This window comes from Erigeron canadensis, chromosome 4 (assembly GCF_010389155.1).
Source record: "Erigeron canadensis isolate Cc75 chromosome 4, C_canadensis_v1, whole genome shotgun sequence".
NCBI classification, from domain to species: domain Eukaryota; kingdom Viridiplantae; phylum Streptophyta; class Magnoliopsida; order Asterales; family Asteraceae; genus Erigeron; species Erigeron canadensis.
The window spans coordinates 35035362-35056324 of record NC_057764.1 but is presented as its reverse complement, the minus strand read 5'-3'; the positions used below and the strand labels follow the sequence as shown (position 1 = coordinate 35056324).

The window sequence follows — 20963 nt, the reverse complement described above, 5'->3', positions numbered from 1 at the left end:
TTATCATTAACATACACAATTAGTTGTAACTTTATCATAAAAATTTTAAGATGAGTTTAAAAATACAAGTTTTTAATGCAACTACATAAAACATGTAATGTTACCTATGATTAAAAGTTGTTAAGAGATTTTGTTAAATTGTGATCAATGATGTACATGAATTATTTGTATGTACTTTAGATTCTTTTCACACATACTTAGAGATAAGACATGATGTTAGGAATGATATAATATTTTATTTTCTTTATTTTGTGGATTATATACAAACATTATAGATTTCTTTTAATTATATTTTTAGATATTGAAAGAAAAACAATAATTCCATATCAACACACATTTGACTATTTTTCACTTCAATGATCATATTGACAAAACTAGATCCTAATACATAAAATATCATACAAAGCTCCACATTGTGACCACGGTCACGCTGCTTCCATCACACTAAAAATCATCCCCATCTCCGATGGCTCACAAGTTACAACGAATACATTTAAGTGATAGGCGGCTCATGACAAGAAAAAAAAAAAGAAAGAAAAAACTCCCCTTGGGGCTTGGGGTTGCTTTAATATGAAAGAACTTGTGGTTTCTTACCATTATGCATTAGAGCAAACGAAATGGGTTCGGCATATGACAGTGAGCCTAGGTGTGCTCAGCATCGGGGTGTTGAGAATGGGATGACATTATTCGCCGTTCAACGTGGAGAGGTTTTTCCCCACACACACATGACATTAAGGAGATCTACAATTGTTAGAGAGAAAGATGAGTGACAACAGGAGTTGAGTTGGTTTTACATGGTGAAATAAACGATGATATGGCTTCGTGATTGTAAGAAATGCAGATGTTGCGTTCGTGATTGTTGTAGTGATAATGCCAAATGGTTGGTGTTGGGCAAAGATTCTTAAAAATCTTTCCCAACTCATCCAAAGTCTGATGCATCTACCAATGATAACAAACGAATTGCCACCCACAAGCCATGTTAGACTCGACTGAGACCTACAGAAATACATCAATAAACCTTGTACGCCTTCCTTGAACTCTACTGGAGCCAAGTTCTTGGGAAAGTTTAGGACAGTCTTGTATCTAATGGTAATGTCCACCATCATAATAAGATTGAAAGAAGTCTTGGGTGACTATGGTAGAACTCGCTCATTCCAAGATCCAAGTCACAAAGATTGGCCAACACTATACAGATATCACAAGAGGAGCAGAATTAGTTAAATAACAAGCAAACAAGCTTGTATTTAAAAATAGACTAACTCCTAAAGGTAACGGACTACATTTGAATGGTAGACCAATTATCCCTAAGACCCTAGATGCTCAGTTGCTCACTCATATAATTTTTATCGATAATAATAATTAGTATATACAAAACATTTCCTTAACCCTCTATTCATAAACTAGTTAAATCTTAATCATCCTTCACTTTCTAATTTAGGACCAACACAAAATGATTCTTAGCAAGTGATGGATTTTACACATGCCAAATCTCAAATATTAGTTAGATATACCAAGTAAATCCAATTAAAAAGTGTGTGCCCTGGTGGTCTGCGTTTTCACATCCAGAATAAAGAAAAACATAGATTAAAGTTAAGTAAAGATGCCATAGGATCCAACTATTTTATGGATAAAAGAACCGAAGTGCAAACATGAACCTAGAATGCCTTGTAAAATCAAATATTTATGTATTACCACTTTATATTTTCAACGGTACAAACATATACATACCTTAGTTTCAGTGCAGCAAGAAAAGAAAAGAAACCTTCTTCTTGCCTTTTGCGCAGTTAAGTCATAACATCACAAAAATGACAAAAAGAAGTCCTATGATGCATCAATTATCATCCTCACAATAATCAGAATCACTTCTATCGAAGTCAACGGTTTGGGACTCTTCCTTCAGATCAGAGGATACATGCCCTGGCTTTAAAAGATTTTTTAAATCCATTACAATGTATGGGTCCACCAGTTTCCAAAACCACGCCGAGTTGCTTCCAAGTAAACCTATCCAATACACTCTCCCCTTTTGTTTGACTTTACAAGTCAATGACTTTTTCTGTAATGTTTTGACAATTCTTTCAACCCCATCTTTACTTCCCCTAATCTTCAACAAAATATCCCCTGATGATGTTTTATGTCCCCCATACATATACCAATATGCAAGAACCCGTGGCGATAACCATCGATGGACTAACTTTGGAATAACTGGCTGACCTTGTGGCCAAAATTGGTCTGCATAAAATCCAAAATAAGAGTGCGAAATTGTAGTAAATTGGTCATCTTGTTTATTAGATAGATCCAACCACTCATTATATTCGTTGCATATATGCCTCTTCAGAACCTTATGTACACCTGAGTTCTCATTAAACTTGAAAATGAGCATATGACTCTTTCTTTTTTCATCTGATTCAATCTGTAAACCACCTAACAGTAACCCCACAAGAGCTTCTCGTTGTTCTTTGCTAAGCTTTAAACGTGAGGGGTTCTTAAGGGCTTCTTCATTTGACCTCAAAACACGTTCAAGATTTTCAATCAGTTCAGACTCAATATGATACTTTTTCTCATTCATTAAAGCATACATCTTTTTTGCCTTAAGATACTCTCTGCTATCTAAATACCCTCTTAAAATACTGTTGCAAGATTCGGTATCAATACCAACACCCTCAAGATTCTGCATTTGGCGTAATATATCTTCAGCTTTTTCAAGTTTGCCAGTACGTACAAGTGATTTCAGATATAAATTGAAGATTGTACGACTGGGAGAACATTTCTCCAGGGACTGGAGAAAGGTATACTCCAGCTTGTTATGCATGCCTAGTGTAAAATACATGTCCATTAAATCAATAAATGAGGGCATTAGTGGCTTCTTACCACTTTCAATAAATTCTTTCATGATAGACTCCGCGAGTTCTGCAGCATGTGCTTTACACAATACTTCAATCATTTTATGAAATCCCCCAGCGCTCACTGAACCTAATTGTTCCTGCATACTCTTAAATACCTCCAACGATCTCATATGTTCTCCAATTCTGGCATAAGTTTCCATTTTATATACAAAAGCTTGTGAAGGAATGTTGTGAGTTGAGCTAAGAAGCCTTTTCCATATCTCTTCAGCTTCTTCAATATCCCCTTCTTTTGAGCAAGCTCTCAAAGCAGACACAAGCACATCTTTACTCTCTTCAAATCCGGATAATTGCATTTCAGCTCTTAATGATGCAATTCTTTCTTTATCTATCTTATCTTGATGGCTATGAAGCCAAATAAGACCACTGTAAATATCCTTATGAACCTTGAATCCAGATGTTACCATTTGATGAAATATGAACTCCGCTTGATTAACATATCGTTTTGAAGTGTCATTGGGTGCAGTCAGAATAGCTTTGAAGAGAGAATTATGTAGGCTAAGTCGGGGACTATAATTTCCTAATTGAATCATTTGATTGTAGATAGCACACGCTTCATCTAAACAACCACGGTTTGATGAACTAAGGTAGGAAACTATCAAAACATGAAAAGTATATTCTGTAGGGACTAAACCATGATTAATTATGTCATCAAATATCTCCCTACATTTTAAATACTTTCTCTCCTTCCCCATGTAATCCGCTAGCCTAGTAGCAAGAGCAAAATCAAACCGAAACCAATGTTGCTGCATCATCCATTTGTAAACCTAAAATTAACAAACAACTAGACATCACACTCGAAGCAAAATAATTCAACTAAATAAACACAAAATACAAACATAAGCGATTAAAGAAAGGTTCCTTAAAGGAATATAGTGTAAACAAGCATTCTGGTGGGTGTCATGATGCACAACATTTTACAAACTACGCATGCACACACACAAACTTGTGCATCAAAGCACCTGCCAGCACTTAAATTTTTAAGCAAAAAAGATGAAATTTTTACCCGAACTCCAGTTTCATTTTCGCGAATTCGCATACAATGAACAGCAAGATAAGTCATGTCATCTTGATTAACCCATTTTCGTTGCGCATTCAATATTCTAACAAGAGTAGGCGCCTTATGTGAGGGAAGCTCTTTACACAGCCAAGCCAATTTAGACCTTCTCCACTGTTCAGGCAACTCATCAAGTTCCTTAACATCTAAAGCAGGCGAATTTAAGTTCTTTGAATCATCAAGATTCGACCCAAAACAAGGTTCAAACTTAAAACTCTCATTATCATTATCAAAATCCAAACTTTCATCTTGGCTCACCAAATGTTCGACAAAATTACTGACTGAAGATTGGGAGCAAAAAAGGCTAATTCGAATTGGGTTTTGTGGTGAGAAGATGGGGGTCAGGAGACGGCGGCGGCGGTAGTGGGGGACGGCGGTGGTGAGTGTACGGAAGAGGGATAAGGCTGTGCGCATGGGTGGGTCTTTGTAGTGTTTATGAAGAGAATATATAGGAAAAATGATGAATGGAGATGCAAGATTTTGATCAAGGGTGATTGTTAAGTGGTGCATTTCTTGGGTTTTTTGTGTTGGGATAATGAGATGGTATGAGAATGAGCATGATGATGTTTGAGGTATGAAGCTGGGGTTTATCAATTTCTAGTAATTGAATTATGACAAATTGGCACTGTAATTGGATATTTTTATTTATCTTTTTGAACGTCACGGTAATTTTTATTTTATTATTTTTTTAAAAAGTGACTTTCGATTCAGATGTGTTGATGTTTAGTTAGAGATTTTCTGGACTTTTAACCCCTTCTTCATGGAAAATTCTTTTGAGATGAGAACTCCAAGATTCAAACCTGATACCTTAGGTAAACTCACTCCGAGGCCCACATAGAGGATTTAGAAGATACACTGGCCACTGTGGTTTAAGCCAGTGGTTAACGACACTGTAATTAGATTAGGGGTATCCAGTTAAGTGTGTTAACATAAAAAATGTTGGTATAATAACCGGAACCAAATACAAGTAAAGCAGTGGAAGTATAGAACCTTAAAGATATGGAAATGTTACGTAGAAAACAACTCTTATTTTTTATTTTTATTTTTTAAGAAAACATGAAAAACAGAAAACACGTTCAAATCATAGTATTCCAAAACTGTTTTCCAAGAAAACATAAAACATGGTTTTTCATTTTTCTATGGGAATTAGAATACACTTTTTCTTATATATAATTGTTTTATACTTTTCATTTTCTATTTTCTAAAATTTTGAAAAACCTCAAATTATATTAATTCTCACCTACGTCTCCGTCCATGCCTACGTCATCCCTCGCCCCCACCCCGTCACCCCCCTGTCCCCACCCCGACCCTAAACCTCCGACTTAACCAAGTATTACATAACATCTTTTTTAATAAGAAAAATAAAAATAATATTTGTTTAGTTTTGAATGCGTTTTAAAAAAAAGTTTTGTTTTCTAGAGATGAAAAACTTATTTCATTTTTTAGAAAATTATAAATGGAAAACTAGAAAACATTTTTTATAACTAAACGAGCCCTTATCATTTTTTATTTTTAAACTCGGGCCCAATGTGTTTATATATTGTACTCCATCCGTCCTACTAAATGTGTCATATTTTGAATATTCAAAGTCTTCCTTTATAAACTTTGACATGAAATATTTTGATTTGTGTTATATAATATTTGATGAAAGTTATATTAATTGATTAAACTTTAAATATATTTTTATTGGTATAATTCTCATAAAATATTATATAACACAAATCAAAATATTTAAGGTTAAAGTTTATAAAAGAAAATTTTAAAAATTCAAACTAAGACATATTTAGTGAGATATTATTTTTCTACTAATCACTTTTCATTATTAAGTTCGAAACAACAAGGTTAGATAATTAACTAATATTTATTTTTTGAAATCAGAGGTTAAAAATTTTATTCTTAAGACTTTGTAAGATTGGAGTTTTTTTTTTTTTATCTTAAATAAAATTTACAAATATTTTTTTACACTATTTTTCTCATATATTGTAGAGTTATTAAGAATCAAAATTCATATAAGAGTGAGTGCTTACTTACTTTTCATTATTAAGTTCTTCCAAACATATGAAAATCTGGCTTCATAAATTTTTTCTAAGATACATCCCCTAATCAACAAATATTTAACTTTTTATAATTAAAAAATGTCTAGAAACAAGATGTGTAAAACTAAATAGTGTGTATGTTGACAACTTGAACCAACCTTTGTTCAAATTTTTTCTCCAAAATGAACCTCCTTAAACCCTACCGGAAAAGTCTTAAATTCTCCACACTCACCACCTTACCACCACCGGATCTCCACCTCATCGGAAAAGCCACCGCAATTTTAAAACGCCACCACTTACACAACCTAAACCCCTTATCTTCCCAATTTACACCTCAATCAGCTTCTTATTTACTCCAACAATCCCAATTTGATAAACCCCTTGTTACATCTTTCATCAATTGGGCTCGAAACCGACATTTCTTCGATATCCGATGCAAATGCATATCAATTCATATCCTCACAAGGTTCAAACTTTACAAAGATGCTCAAATTGTTGCAGAAGATGTAGCACTCAACACCCCAGATGATAAAGATGGAATCTTGGTTTTCGGGTTAGTTAAAGATACGTATTCGGGTTGTCATTCGAGCTCTGCGGTTATTGATTTGTTGATAAAGTCTTATTCTAGTTTGAAGTTAGTTAAAAGGGGTTTAAATACTATTCATTTAGCTCAGTCTCATGGTTTTATGCCTGGTGTATTGTCGTATAATTCAGTTCTTGATGCGATAATTAGGTTGAATGAACCAATGAAATTAGCCGAGAAAATGTATTTTGATATGATTAAATGTGGGGTTTCTCCGAATGTGTTTACTTTTAATATTTTGATGCGTGGATTTTTCGGGGTTGGGGATTTGAAAAAGGGGTTGGGATTTTTTGATGAGATGCAGAAAAATGGTTGCTTGCCGAATGTTGTTACTTATAATACGTTAATAGATGCTTATTGTAAGTCGAGGAGGCTTGATGATGCGTTTAAAGTGTTTAAGACGATGAGTGTGAAGGCTTTGGAGCCGAATGTGATTACTTATAATGTTATACTTAATGGGTTGGGTCGAGAAGGGAGGATGAAAGAAACGAGTGAGATTCTTGAAGATATGAAACGTAAGAGAATAGTTCCAGATGAGGTGACTTATAATACGCTTGTGAATGGGTATTGTAAAGAAGGGAACTTTCATCAAGCGCTTGTTTTGCACGATGAAATGACGAGTAATGGGTTGTCTCCAAATGTTATTACTTATACTTCTTTGATTAATAGCATGTGTAAAGCTCGGAATTTAAACCGGGCGATGGAATTATTAAATCAGATGCGTGTAAGAAAGTTGTTTCCAAATGCTAGAACGTATACGACGTTGATTGATGGATTTTCACAACAGGGATTCATGGATGAAGCTTATAAGTTGTTGGATGAAATGAAAAAGAACGGTTTTTCTCCATCTATTGTGACTTATAATGCTTTGATTCATGGACACTTTGTAGACGGAGATATAGACAATGCTTTGGTAGTCTTTGATCAAATTAGTGAAGCTGGGTTAGCTCCAGATGTTGTCAGTTATAGTACTATCGTCACTGGTTTTTGTAGAAATCAAGATCTAGATAAGGCCTTTGAAGTGAAACGCCAAATGGTCAAAAAAGGCGTTTTCCCTGATGCTGTTACATATTCATCACTGATTAAAGGTCTTTGTGATCAAAGGAACCTGACCGAAGCTTGTGATGTTTTCCAAGAAATGTTAAGAATAGGTTTACTGCCTGATGAATGCACATACACGGCATTGATAAATGCTTATTGTGTAGAAGGAGATACAAAAAGTGCATTAGATTTGCATGACGAAATGCTGAATAAAGGCTTGCTCCCTGATGTTGTCACATACAGTGTATTGATTAATGGGCTTAGCAAACAAGCACGAACCCATGAAGCAAAGCAGATTCTTTTCAAGTTGTATTATGACAATGCGGTTCCAGATGACGTCACTTATAATACGTTAATAGAGAACTGTAGCAACATGGAAATGAAAAGTGTGGTAGCTCTTATAAAAGGCTTCTGTATGAAAGGTTTAATGAACGAAGCAGATAAAGTTTTTGATAAAATGCTTCAACGAAGGCAAGCTCCTACCGAAGCTGTTTATAATGTTATGATTCATGGCCATTGTAAAGGTGGGAACTTGAGGAAATCTTTTAACTTTTATAAAAAGATGTTAAATCATGGATTTATTCCTCACACGGCAACAATTATTGCTCTAGTAAAAGAACTTATAAGAGGTGAAATGACCGCAGAGTCGAGTGAAGTCATAGAAAATGTATTAAGAAGTTGTAAGCTTACTGATGCTGAGCTTGCAAAAGCTCTTGTTGAGATAAACCATAAACAGGGAAACATGGATGCAGTGTTCAAGATTCTTTCGGAAATGGCTAAGGATGGGCTTCTTCCAAATAGTGGGAGAACTGCTTACGCTCAATGATCATGAACCATCTTTTCTAATACAGAATGCTTAATGTAAGATCTATAATGCATTTTAAGTCATAGTTTTTCCCATTGTAGGACCTGCAATTCGCTTATGTACAGTTACATCTAAGGTTTTCTTATGTTAGGATATACAAAATATTGAGCATCTATGTATAGCCATTAATTTTTGTTTATATATCTAAGTTTACCTTTTAATATCCGTGTTTATTTTGTTGGTTACGTTTATCTAGAATTGCAATATGCTGTGTTGTTTAATGATACTAAAAGAGGTCTATAAAAAGATTTAGAGTGTCTGAGTTTATATGTTGGTGTCTTACCACTTACCATAGAGGCATGGTTAAAATGAGAGTGGGTGAGATTTGAGAAGTTAGACAAAGTCGTTTAATGAAATGGGTATCCTCAGTTTGAAAATCTGAAAGATAACACCTTTTTTAGATAGTTTTGGTTATTCTAGGAAAAATTATCACTATATGTTTGACATCTCTTTTCAGTTACGAATCATAATAACTTTTTCTATCAATTGTGTTATTTCATCCATTTGTAATCAAATTAATTACGATAACTAAATAATATAGGGACAAGGTTTAGACATACTAAAGTAGCCATAAAACTAATGATTTCAATCCTTCTTGACAATCTGTTTAGTTTCATGTTATTCATTTACAATTCACATACCTATGTTATCTAAACTTAAGCTGCTTATATCGGAAGTGGATTTCTATTCAACCTTAACATGGTGGGTGACTGGTGACATCTGTCGAATGCAGAGAATCTAGCTCGAAATATGCTCTGTTTTATTTAGGGTAGATTCGCCTTAGTTATCTATTTACACTGGCAAAATATAGGTTCCAATTGGCTATAGATTTTGTCTCCTAGTCTCTTGACATCTTGTTAACCCTTTTCTTATGCCTGGTTTAAAGTATAGGTAACCCTTAGCTTGTGATATGTACGACCAGATAGCCATTTTAACATCTGACCATCAGCCCTTTTCACCTTATAACCCGTTATTTTCAGTATCCAACATCAAATGTTTGGAACCAATATCTGGTCATTATATGAAAGTTGTTTCGAAACAATTGTTTTCAGTGTTTAATAAACAACTAATATGAAAAATGAGATCCAAATTCATGTACAACTTTTTTGCACCAATGCAAGTCACCAGTCTCTATCACATTTTTTTTTCATCATGTTTGGTCATATCGGTCTTGCGGAAAAAAGATTTGCCTAGACTAGAACGATGCTGAAACAGTCAACCAAAGATCATTGACTTGTACCTGTTGGATCTGAAGATTTTTGTTGCGTACATATCACCTCCCAATCGTCAATGACCAAAAAACATCCCATCAAGGGTAATTCGGAGGTGATATGTATACTCCAAAAAATCACATGATATGGATGAAACTAATGAATCTTTCTGTAAGAAAATGACAAGAATGTGAATTTGAAATTCACATGATATAGATGAAACGAAACTAACAAATGGTAAGAACATAATACAGATTAATCACATTTAAAACAGTTCTATGGGCAAGAAGGTGGGCTCGGGACCCGCAACAGTTTTCTCAAGGATCAGGTGTATGGGCCTCAATAACCAAAGCCTGCAAGTCACTTGAAAAGTTTGAAATCCGACATCATGAGGCTGTCTATAAATATGTGGATTGTGGGGACAGACAAGTTTCAGGTCGGATATTTTTTAGAATAGATGATCGTTCTATGTTTGGGCTGAGCAGGAAGCAATTGTCCGAAATTAGTGCAGGAAGCTTTGCAGGTGATTATTGATGATTATGGATGCTATATGGATTTAATGAAGGATGCCAATGATGGCAGTTGATATGCGGCCTCAAGGAACATGTTTTTGTATTTGATATATTGGTTATTTAGTTGTGTATGTATAGTCACTGCTTGTATTGTTTGAGTATAGATAGGCTGTCATGTAGTTAGAATCAATTGATTTAGGACATTGAGATGTATGAAGTTTGAACAGGATGGGCATGTCCATTTCTGTAAAAATTCAAAAGATGTAATGATTTTGATCTGATTAATAAAATTGAGGTAGCAGCCTCTTTTTTCTTTAAGAGTTTCTGGTCTCATTGCTGGTATGGGACGTCACATACTTAAATACAAATAACCTTCTCTATGGAGAAAAGTTTATGCTTGGTGGGAGGAAACACTCTTAAGCAACCTGTTAGGCCTATTGGAGGAGCAACCTATGCAGAATGTAATCAAGTTGGGACTCAAAAGGCTTTTTATGGGGTCAAACTTGTGACCATCTGGATATTATGGAGATAGCACAAAAGGATACATTACGCAGAGGATGCAAAATGGGAGGCGACCTATAAAGGAATACCCGTGCCCTTCACTTCAAAACCTTGCCTCCCATTCCCTTCAATTCAAAACCTTTCTTTGTTATTTGTATCATATAGAAGCCACAATGTGTCACTAAATTGTGGGTGCTTGGATACAGAATCCCAATGGCATAGACTCTGTTTAAAACTCATATTTGCTTTTATTTTGCTGCTAATGCTTCATCTTGTAGCCTTGTACACTCTTTTGTTTGTATACGTGTTCTACTTAACGAAAAGCTTTGCATTAAAAAAAAAAAGAGAATACCCTTGCAGTTTCTTAATTAACTGCTAAATCACCCCATCCACCAAACAGCAAAGATGTTTACTATAACAAAATCAAGAGGATGGATTTGGCCCGCTGACAACAAAATCCAAGACGATATTGCACATTCTTTGGTCAAGTATTGTCATCTTGCTGCTATATTAAAAAAAGAAGGTAATGTGTACACTACATAAGTAATGTCATATACCAAAACGTTGCTTTAAAAGTTGTACATTGTGGTATATGTAGTATTTTTCTTGGTAACAATGGAATCGACATTTGACCACGTAAGTTCATATGTCATCTAGTCCACTGACGTATGCACTTGGATACGAGCAAATATGATATACCTTGCCCTTTAAACATAATTTTCTTCTCATGCATGCACTATCATTGTATTCGAGCAAGCGAAAGAATTTTCACAACTACCTTTTGATGCAGAAAAAAAATAAAAGCAGGGTGTTTGAAAGCCTACTAAATACAAACAGAAAGAGAATCAATTTAAGGCTGGGGAAACTCCTTCGGCAGGCTATTTGTTTACCGATTCAATCCTCAAGGCAATATAAACAGTTAGTACTTAATAGACCTTATGCAGGGAACCTATCTGACTTTTAAAATCTTTCAGAAGGCTCGTCTTAATAGACTATAAGAGTCAAGAACCAACAGTTACCTACTCAATTACACATTGCTTATTACTGAAAAGCTATAACAGAGTAATATTTTTAGAACAAAGTTTTAACAAAGGTAAAAGACGAGAATAATCTTAAAAGATTATTCAAAAAAAAAGAAGTAATTTATGTATAGAAGAAATAACACGAAGTGAACCTACAAAATTGAACAGGCTAGGAACAGACAGAGACAATGGTCACTAGTGTTATAAATATACAAACATGCAATTAACAAAAAGATTCTGAAACAACAAATTTAGTATAGCTAGATTAAAGATTTGCTAGTGGTTTCTTGGTAACCCAGGAATCAAGTCTTTTTCCTAAAAATGCAACTAAACATTACTACATTAGTATAATCCAGGTATCATGTCTTTTTCCTAAAAATGCAACTAAACATTAGTATCTGACCTTTGGCAAAAGTTCATATGGTCTGCAACCTTGTGTTCATCCCCTCATTCGGGAACAAGCAAATAATCAAATGCTTAAATTAATTTTCACTTGCACACTATTAGGAAAACCTTGTCTGAGGCACAGTGAGTAAAATTCGGCGTTTTAGAACATATTTAACACAAACATAAACACACGGAGAACCAATTAAGGCCATTAAAACACCTTGAACAAATTCACTCATCTATTTCTTTTAGTGAAAGCAGTGAAAAGGCATCATATCATATTAAAGCAATTTCATTAAATTAGTCATAATTAAATATAATCCAATGACATAAGTACATAACACTATAATAGATGCCCAAGTTGCATATTATGGGATGCCACATTGTAGGCTATATATAAAATCGTATACTCAATTAATAGCATGCAAGCATAACTTTAAATAAGCTACAAATACATATGCATAAAAACCAAACTTTTAACAGAATGGAAATCTACTTCATGGTATTAATTTTCCCATGCTTGAGTTAGCTTGTCTCAATTAACTACATGAACTAATACCTGTTTACATACAAGATTACACACTACTTATTCGCAAAAGGTTAAACACAGTTATTAAACTCATTGATCCTAGACCAAACTTACAACAAGCGTAAAACCAAAATACAAGAAGAAAACCTTACAGAAGAACCCGTAAATCATCTTGAAGAAAGTCTTTGATAGAGATCATCAGCCAACACCTGTCTCAAACTTTCACCAAAATAATAATAAGACTTCTCACTCTCCAATAACCTTGGAACCGCCCCATTCTCCTCCGGCTCCTTCCACAGCTCGGGTTCCGGCTCCCTAGCAATCTGACACAAATTATGCAACACACAACAAGCCACAATCGTCTGTGGTGCGTGATTCAATCCCACATTCATATCCTGCAATATCCTCCACCTTCCTTTCAACAACCCAATCGCGTCCATAACTACTTTCCGTCCTTTCATCAACCCTTCATCAAACGTATTCTGCGCAGGATTCCCCGTCCTGTTCCCCGAAAAAGGCGTCAACAAAAACGACAACAACGGATAGCACCAATCTCCAACAATAAACGGCCTAACCGCATGCCCTTTCACATTGACAACTTTTTCCCATACAATATCCCCGGAAATCAACCTATTATACAACAAACTTTCCCTAAAATGACTAGCATCATCAAACGCACCCGGTGCTTTCACACAAACATCCCAAAATATCTTCTTATGATCCGCCACTACTTGTAACTCCACCGAGTTATACCCAAACTGATTCACATAAACACTAGGATTCAACAAATGATCAGGCAAGCTATGCAACCTAACATGAGTATTATCAATGGCCCCACATATATTAGGCAAAGACGTAATCTCTGCAAAAGACGCCGTAGTCTCCTGCAGACGACGACGTCCAGCAGGAATCTTAATAAACTCAGGATACAACTTAGTAGCTAACAACCTAGTAACCATATTAGTTATTTTAGAAACAAGGTAAGGCTCCAAGGCATACCTTTTAGCAACGGTTTTCGCAGACAGACCTAACGAAAGGCGCGACAAAACCATAGCGACTGCATAGTCGGACGGTAACGACAAATTCGATAAGGCGATAAACGGTTTAAGTTTATCGACAACGGTGGTGAAGACCGGGTACGAAAGGCCGTAAAGGGACCGCCATTGGGCGTCACGGAGAGGGGCTTCCATGGCCCAGATGCGTTCAGTGGACAAAGCGCGAAAAGCGGAAACGGAGAACTGGGAAGTGGTGGAGGGAGAAAGAGGGGGAGATGATGGTGGTTTCCGGCGAGTGGAAATGTAGGATAAGACGGAGGCGATTGTGAAGAATAAGAGAGGGGCGGCGGAGGTGGTGGTGGTTAGGAGAGAGGATGGTGAGGTGGTGGTGGTGGTGGTTGTGGTGGTTGGGTCTAGCTGATTTTGGAGGTGGAGAAGGTTGGAAAGCATGATTAAGAATGATTGGTCCATTAACCCTAATTTGGTCGGAGAATGTGGGGTGCGACGGTGGTTGAGAATGATGGTGGATGGGAAGTTTGTTTAAGTGAAGTAGTGATCAAGTCCTCTAGGTTTTGTGGGTTTTTGTTTTTGGTCCATGGAAATTATGGATTGTGCTTTAACTATCCAATGTTATGTCTAATTTTGGTTTGGTGATGTTAAGGATTTACTCTTTAGGAATCTTATTTTCAAAGGAAGAAAGAAAGAAGGAAAGCTCCCGGAAAGAAGCCATTGACAAAACCGCCGTAGGAATGAAGACCTTTCAATAACAAGTTGTTGGCTTTTCATCAGCCCTTGCGCGCTAGCCTTTTCGTTCATTTTCCCCAGATTTCTCGCACATTCCGCAATATAACATGATATTGCTCTGCCGCTTTTCCCCATCTGAGAATCTCCATCTGCAATTGCGTTAAAAAGGGCACATCAACTTTTTCTGTATATGATTATTAGATTGAGATATGAAAAAGACATTATCAAGAGTTATGTTTTATTAGCCCAATGTAGGGATTAGCCCAATATAGGGATTAGCTCAACCATATAATGATTCTCATAACCCCTAAGTTAGTGGGGAATGCTCCATTACCCCATACTTTATTATGATTATCTACATCATATTTTCAAAGATTATCATTATAATTCTTTACCCTTAAAAACCTTCAACCAAACACCCCCTTAGTTTGCCTTGATACTCTATAATGTCTTTATACAATTCAAAGTATAGTATTAGTATTGTTTGAGAAAATACCAGTCTCATTTAAATAGTAACAAGTTTCAACTACTTCATTTTCAAAAATGTATAAACAAAAAGAACCAGAAAATATCACCTGTAAAATAAGAACAAACTAAACTTGATGTTAAGGACTTAAGGGTGAAAAATGTATAGGGGTTTTAAAGTTGCGGTCCACAAAAAAAAAATGAGAAACTGGAATTTGGACCGAAACTGAACCTAACCAAGGACCCTGGTCCGGTGCACGATCCTATGAATTCAAACAAATCGAGTCTCGCTCCGGTCCATGTTCAACCCTCTATTTGCTTCAACAAGTCGCTGACTATGTAAAGAAATTAGGAAAGGAAAGAATGATACATAAATAAAAAGTTAGAGGGCCACATATCTAACATACCATAATTTTCAACCGCGACTCTGTTTATTGAATCTTGATTGAAAGAAGAATCTGATTTCTTTTTGACCCAAATCCCAAGCCCTAAAAAATTCCTAATCTCTCAATCAAAATCAACACAAAGTGTGGAGAAAATCAAGGGACCAATTTTATAATCTGAAAAATTATTTCTTTCTGTACGGACGACATCTCTAAACTCATCCTGCAACTATGACTGAGGTATCCATCATAACCCTATTTATGTGTTGTGTCTTTCTCGAAACTACACTCAATTAGAAGTATAATTGTATCTATCTGTATCTATATATTAGTTACCATGTGTAATTAAGTTTAGCAGTTCATTGTTGACAAACTTTATTGTCTTTCGACTTTTTTTCCGGGTACCTAATGTTTGATAGACTATTTGCTGAATTCTGGATATGCGATTATATGACGTTTATCGAACACGAGCTTGCTTTTTTATGATGGGGGCCTTATGAATTTTCATAAAGTCAATCTTTTTTTTTTGCCAGCCTACAAGATTATCCAATTGAGCTTATTCCAAATACATAAGCTCAAATTGATAAGCTCATATGCCGGAAAAACGAGCTTATTAGCGTTTTGAAATTTGAATAAGTAGATAAGCAAGCTAATTCAAATACCCCATAAACTTAGTTCGGGCGTGAATTCCGCTAATTGGATAAACGGACATCCCGGCTTTATGCTTAATTAAACTCTGCATTGCATAATTTGCATACACATACTCTTGCTTCGTTCTGCATATCAGATCATTAGACAACCTCCTATTCATTGCATCATGTACAATTTAGGTTTCTAAGCATTTCTGAAAAATTTATGATTTGCACGTTATATTGATTTCATGTAGGAGTTTCGGTGATCACTAGTTTTTCTATGCATTTCATTCATACAATACAAGGCTTTACTATCTCACTGACATACTTTTTCATTTCAGTATTGGGTTAGTCAGGCTAAAAAGTGGTGTGACTTGTGCAAAATCTACATATCGAGTAATCCTTCCAGTATCAAGAACCATGAGCTTGGCCAAAAGCACAAAGATAATGTTACCAAGAGACTCTCTAACATGAGAGAAGAAAAACTTGCCAAAGATAAAAAGGAAAAGGAAACAACCCGTGTTTTATTACAAATTGAAGAGGTACTTGAGTAGTTATACTCTATTTTTATCATTTTAGTCTGCCTTATGTTGATGTTTTTCGGATTATTCTTAAGAATATACTTCATTTATAAATTTCAAATTTCAGTATCTTTATCACCCACACAGCCATTTTCACGAATGTTCATTCAGATTTCTTTTGAATCTTCTGATAATCTACGTAGCTACTTTATCAAAACAGAGTGAAAAATGTCTTATTTTGATATCTTTATCCCTTAAGATAACTTAATACTTCGTCATTAACCTTAAACCATTTGTTTCTCGTGTTACAAAATTCTCTTTCATTATACTTTTGAAGCAGTGTGTTAATTACAATGTCATTACTCTTATATAGTTCCTTTCCAAATTGGTGGCAGAAAGCAAGTCGTAGTTATCAGAAGGACGTATCAACTTTTCAGAAGACTAGGGATTCCAATGCAAATGGGGAAGGGATAGGCTCTACATCAGGAGGTTAGTAGATATCTTATCTCTTCATATTGTTATTAGAAAAAATGTGTTGCCATTTATAAACTTGTGGCTGTGGGTATGGTATCCCCAGTCCCATTCTTTGGTGATCATTGCATGTGCGGGCTTACGGTGTTACATTTAAATATCCTGGTGGTGGATCAAATTGCATGCAGTTAGTTAAGATGTTAATTTTCTCTTGTGTAGAAAATTCTTTTCAAAATATAACTTGTATGCAGTCTTTTGCAGAATAGTTAGCAACCATTATTTGTCTAGTTGTCTCCTAAGCTTTAACTTCTTCTTTTCATATATGACATCTTAAATGCATATTAATCATGATCTGTTCTTAATCGTTTAGTGCATGTATTGGGATTAAACTTTTTATACCTGTGTACGAAAACTCAAAGTTGAAGGAGCGGGTCATTGCTTTCATCAAGAACACGATCTCATGGTACACTAACTGACAATATACTTTTTTTCTCCATTCAAATATGAACTTTAAAGATCATACAAGTAACCGAACGGACCATTTTGTGTAAATGGATGGTGATTAGGTAAGACGGGCATGTGATGGGGTACCAAGGAGAGGCCTGTGAGGTTTTGAGAAAAACACTGATAATGTGATTAGGATATAATGTAATCGCATAGGAACGTGTGTGGAAACGTGACATATGTTATGCTGTAACTATAAAATTGCATCAAATGCTAACACTAAGTCATCATCCCTTTGTATTAGGGACAAATGACACCAGGTTGTATATTTTTTGCCTGTGATATGGTTTGGTTTGTGATATTAGCCAAGTGCTGATTCAGAAGCTGATAGTGATTATAGATACATAGGACAACAATGTATATGAAATGCACAATAATACATATAAACATCAATAGTAGGGTGGATATAAAATATAATAATGTAAAATCTAAGTACTAAATGGATGCGGGATGCCTGAACTTGTTACAGTTAGTGGATCGTAATGTCACGCCATCAAAAGATAGTGTATGCAAATTGAGTTTATCAGAAATTTCAATAATGAAGTGGATGTGTGAGGAGACTACAATAGAAAAAACTGATATCTGGGAGAATGTAGGGACTGTATAGGTTACAGTTAGCTGTGTTGCTCTTGTGATGGTTATAGTTAATATCAATGTTGACCTCTGGATGCCTTTCAAAAAGAAGTTTTTGTACCGCTTAATGTCGCAAATATAGTCCATACAATAATTCAATCTCATTGGGCGAGATTCTGGAAAAATAGATTTAGGTATTTTTTTGGTATGGTTGAAATGCGTTGATCCGGGTTGGCCCTAAACACTTTTCTAAATCTTTTATCTATTATAAACAGTTAGTGTGTCAAATATGACCACGAGTAACAACAATAAGTTGTTTTCGTATGAAAATATGCCATTTGATGCATTAGAAGTACACTATACAATAGAAGTTATCGACCTGTTCTGTTTTAGTTTATCTTTCAATTTTACCCAATTGAATATATACAGATAAAACATACTTGACTCGACCCATTCAATATGTTAATAAGGTGAAATCGGCAGGTCTAGTATAGTCTTTATACCCATGTGATTGTTGTTTTTGCTAGTATGATTATCTTATCTTATCAAATTGATAAACTATCATATTTATGACAGAATGGGAGCATGACACCGCGTCAGGTTATTACTATAATAAGAGTAACGGTTGTTACCATGATCCAAACTCTGGATTCTACTACACTGATGCATTAGGTACATTATCACCATTATATTAATTGTTGATCATGATTTCTTTTCTTTTATTTTCTGATTACCGAGATTGAAACAGGTAAGTGGGTGACACAGGAAGAGGCGTTTGCTGCTGCAGCCAAAGTTCCTTCTGGGCTAATACAAAAGAAACCCATTTTTGCTACAGCGTCTTTGACTTCAAAAGGTCAAGCTGACTCTACGACTAAAAAGTCAGCTGTAAATCCCACACGATCTGTTAACAAGCCATCATCTATTGCTATAAACAAAAGAAAACGACAAGATACCAAGCCAAAGGCTGTGTCTGATGAGGAAGCAGCTGCACTCAAGGCAAGGGAGGCGGCAAGAAAGAGAGTCGAGGAGCGAGAGAAATCTTCACTGGGTCTTTATAAGCACTGATATGTTGGTAAGCATTTATGGTAATAAGTTAGTGGTATCAAGAAGTTTCTTGTCTATTTACAATTTACTACGAGTACTTTTTAATGGATCATATTTGGCTTCTTTTCTCTATAATCATAAGCTATAGATGTATTTGCTTTAACGACAACAAACATTATTTTTTCAAAATATGCTATTTCAAACCTTGTGTGGAAACTTAATTGTAAAAAGCAACCATTAGACCTGAAACTTTTGTTCATAATTTATCCATTTTTGGTGTTTTTGCAAAACACAATAGTTTGTTTGCATTTTGCAAGGATAAATCAAGCATAAACGTAGGGTTTTCATTCTTGTTACAATACAAGTTTGGTATAACAATTATGGACTTGTAGGTTTGCATAAATGAGCAGGTTTGTGTAAAAGGTCAAATTGAGTAATTTTTAGTGCAGGTTTGAATGGGTCCTGTTGGGCTGGCCTGACTCGCAACACATTTATGTCTAATTCTTTGTAAACTATGTTGTTTCAAATCTCTAACTCCTATCATATATTTTTTATTTTCTGCATTTACAGTTCAGATAATTCCCAACAATTGACTTCCTTTATAGTTATATCTTTTACTCTATCCGTTTGGCCAATCAGATATAATAAAACATTAGCCAGATCGATAAATTTATATATAGAAACATATACTCACAAGTTTATGTTGTTATATTACAGAACTGGGAATTGTGGTGAGAATTTAGAGGGTTTGCAGACGTGGAACCTGATGAAGCAGAAGTGTTAGTCATAGATTCATTCAAAATCTTGAAACTATAATTGAAGATGAGACATGTATAATGAATTTGTATCATTAGTTCACACTGTTTCAGTAATCTGCAATCATTTCTTCCTCTCTTTTTTTTTTCTCTTTCCATAAATGATCATAATCACAGACTATCAATACTACTATATAAAGATACATCCTTTGTTGAAAAGAAGAGTTGCGAAATGACCATTTTACCTTTAATGAATTAATTTATATCATAGTTCCTTTATCTTCTAAATATCTCCACCACCACCTTTACATGTACATCAACATGTACCATTTGAAATTCTCACCACCACTAATAGTCACCATCATGACACCCCGTCGCCGAAATCACCAACCGTCATAACGGCCACCGCCGCATTGCGTTGGTACCGTGCTAGTCCATGTACAATTACATCCATATCATGCAGTACTGATAGGTAACCAAGGTTCAATAAGTGAGTGGTAGCGGCCTGGGTTTGGTGTTTCGGTCATGCTGACTGTGGAGCCAATTTCATGGCTCTTGAAAACTTGTTTTGGTTAGTTTTCTCGCCCGCTGACAAGAAGGTGTAAATTCCCCCAGACCCCCTTTTCCGTTAAACCATCTTTAGACGTGTCCTTCGAGTTATCTGGTGGTACAAATGATTTTACTTTATTAATATGTATAAAGTCAATGGGTGCTTCATCTCAACCCCTTAAACCGACTAGCCAATGTATTATAGTTTTTTTTAACGACATCAACATTTTAATAAAAACAATATTAGTTGGAAACTAAACAATACAAGACAAAAAACACAATATGATTCGTTTGAGAGACATTATTTGCGTGGAGACTACGACTATTTTGGAAAAATAAAATAAAAAAACTCTAAGTTGGGGTTGTAGCTTTCAACTGCTCGATTGGGAATTTGGGGATGGAGCTAGTAGTTGTAGTTCTACTGGCATTTCATGGTTATAGAGATAGGTTGAAACAATTGGGATGGTTCGAGCTACTCAGCCTTTTTACATATTATGCTACCCACCCATTTTGTCCTAAAAAGTTTTGATGACTTCATACCAACTACTCACGTTTCATGATTACACAGTCATGAAAGTTGAAAGAATAGACATGGTTAGAGCTACTCTGAATTTGAGTTAATACCTATAATGGTGTAGTTGAAAAAAATATTTACCAAAATGGTGTAGTTTAAAAAGTATTTA

At 35.2% G+C, this 20963-nt stretch overlaps 4 protein-coding genes across 5 annotated transcripts; 2 read left to right on the top strand and 2 right to left on the bottom strand.

Moving 5' to 3' along the window:
* Window positions 1–319: 319 nt before the first annotated feature.
* On the bottom strand, window positions 320–4508 carry LOC122598397 (pentatricopeptide repeat-containing protein At2g15820, chloroplastic). Of its 2 annotated transcripts, XR_006323606.1 has the most exons (3): window positions 3907–4508; window positions 1729–3667; window positions 320–1185 (listed from the first exon to the last, which is right to left on the bottom strand). XR_006323606.1 is itself a non-coding variant. In XM_043770995.1 (2 exons), exons 1-2 carry the CDS (start codon window positions 4465–4467, stop codon window positions 1832–1834), a joined length of 2397 nt encoding a protein of 798 aa, XP_043626930.1. In that variant the 5' UTR covers window positions 4468–4508; the 3' UTR covers window positions 1669–1831. The 2 variants fall into 2 exon arrangements, 1 of the variants encoding a protein (XP_043626930.1); XM_043770995.1 differs by lacking the exon at window positions 320–1185 and having other exon boundaries at window positions 1669–3667.
* A 1633-nt stretch (window positions 4509–6141) lies between these two features.
* On the top strand, window positions 6142–8647 carry LOC122598249 (pentatricopeptide repeat-containing protein At5g39710). The gene has a single exon (XM_043770852.1). It carries the CDS (start codon window positions 6176–6178, stop codon window positions 8441–8443), a length of 2268 nt encoding a protein of 755 aa, XP_043626787.1. The 5' UTR covers window positions 6142–6175; the 3' UTR covers window positions 8444–8647.
* A 3899-nt stretch (window positions 8648–12546) lies between these two features.
* On the bottom strand, window positions 12547–14168 carry LOC122596090 (protein ALP1-like). The gene has a single exon (XM_043768608.1). The coding sequence runs from the start codon at window positions 14108–14110 to the stop codon at window positions 12812–12814; it is 1299 nt and encodes a 432-aa protein (XP_043624543.1). The 5' UTR covers window positions 14111–14168; the 3' UTR covers window positions 12547–12811.
* A 1098-nt stretch (window positions 14169–15266) lies between these two features.
* Window positions 15267–19870, top strand: LOC122596121 (zinc finger protein ZOP1). Its single transcript, XM_043768642.1, has 6 exons — window positions 15267–15471; window positions 16205–16405; window positions 16780–16873; window positions 18509–18604; window positions 18681–19004; window positions 19694–19870. Exons 1-5 carry the CDS (start codon window positions 15463–15465, stop codon window positions 18995–18997), a joined length of 717 nt encoding a protein of 238 aa, XP_043624577.1. The 5' UTR covers window positions 15267–15462; the 3' UTR covers window positions 18998–19004; window positions 19694–19870.
* Window positions 19871–20963: the final 1093 nt, after the last annotated feature.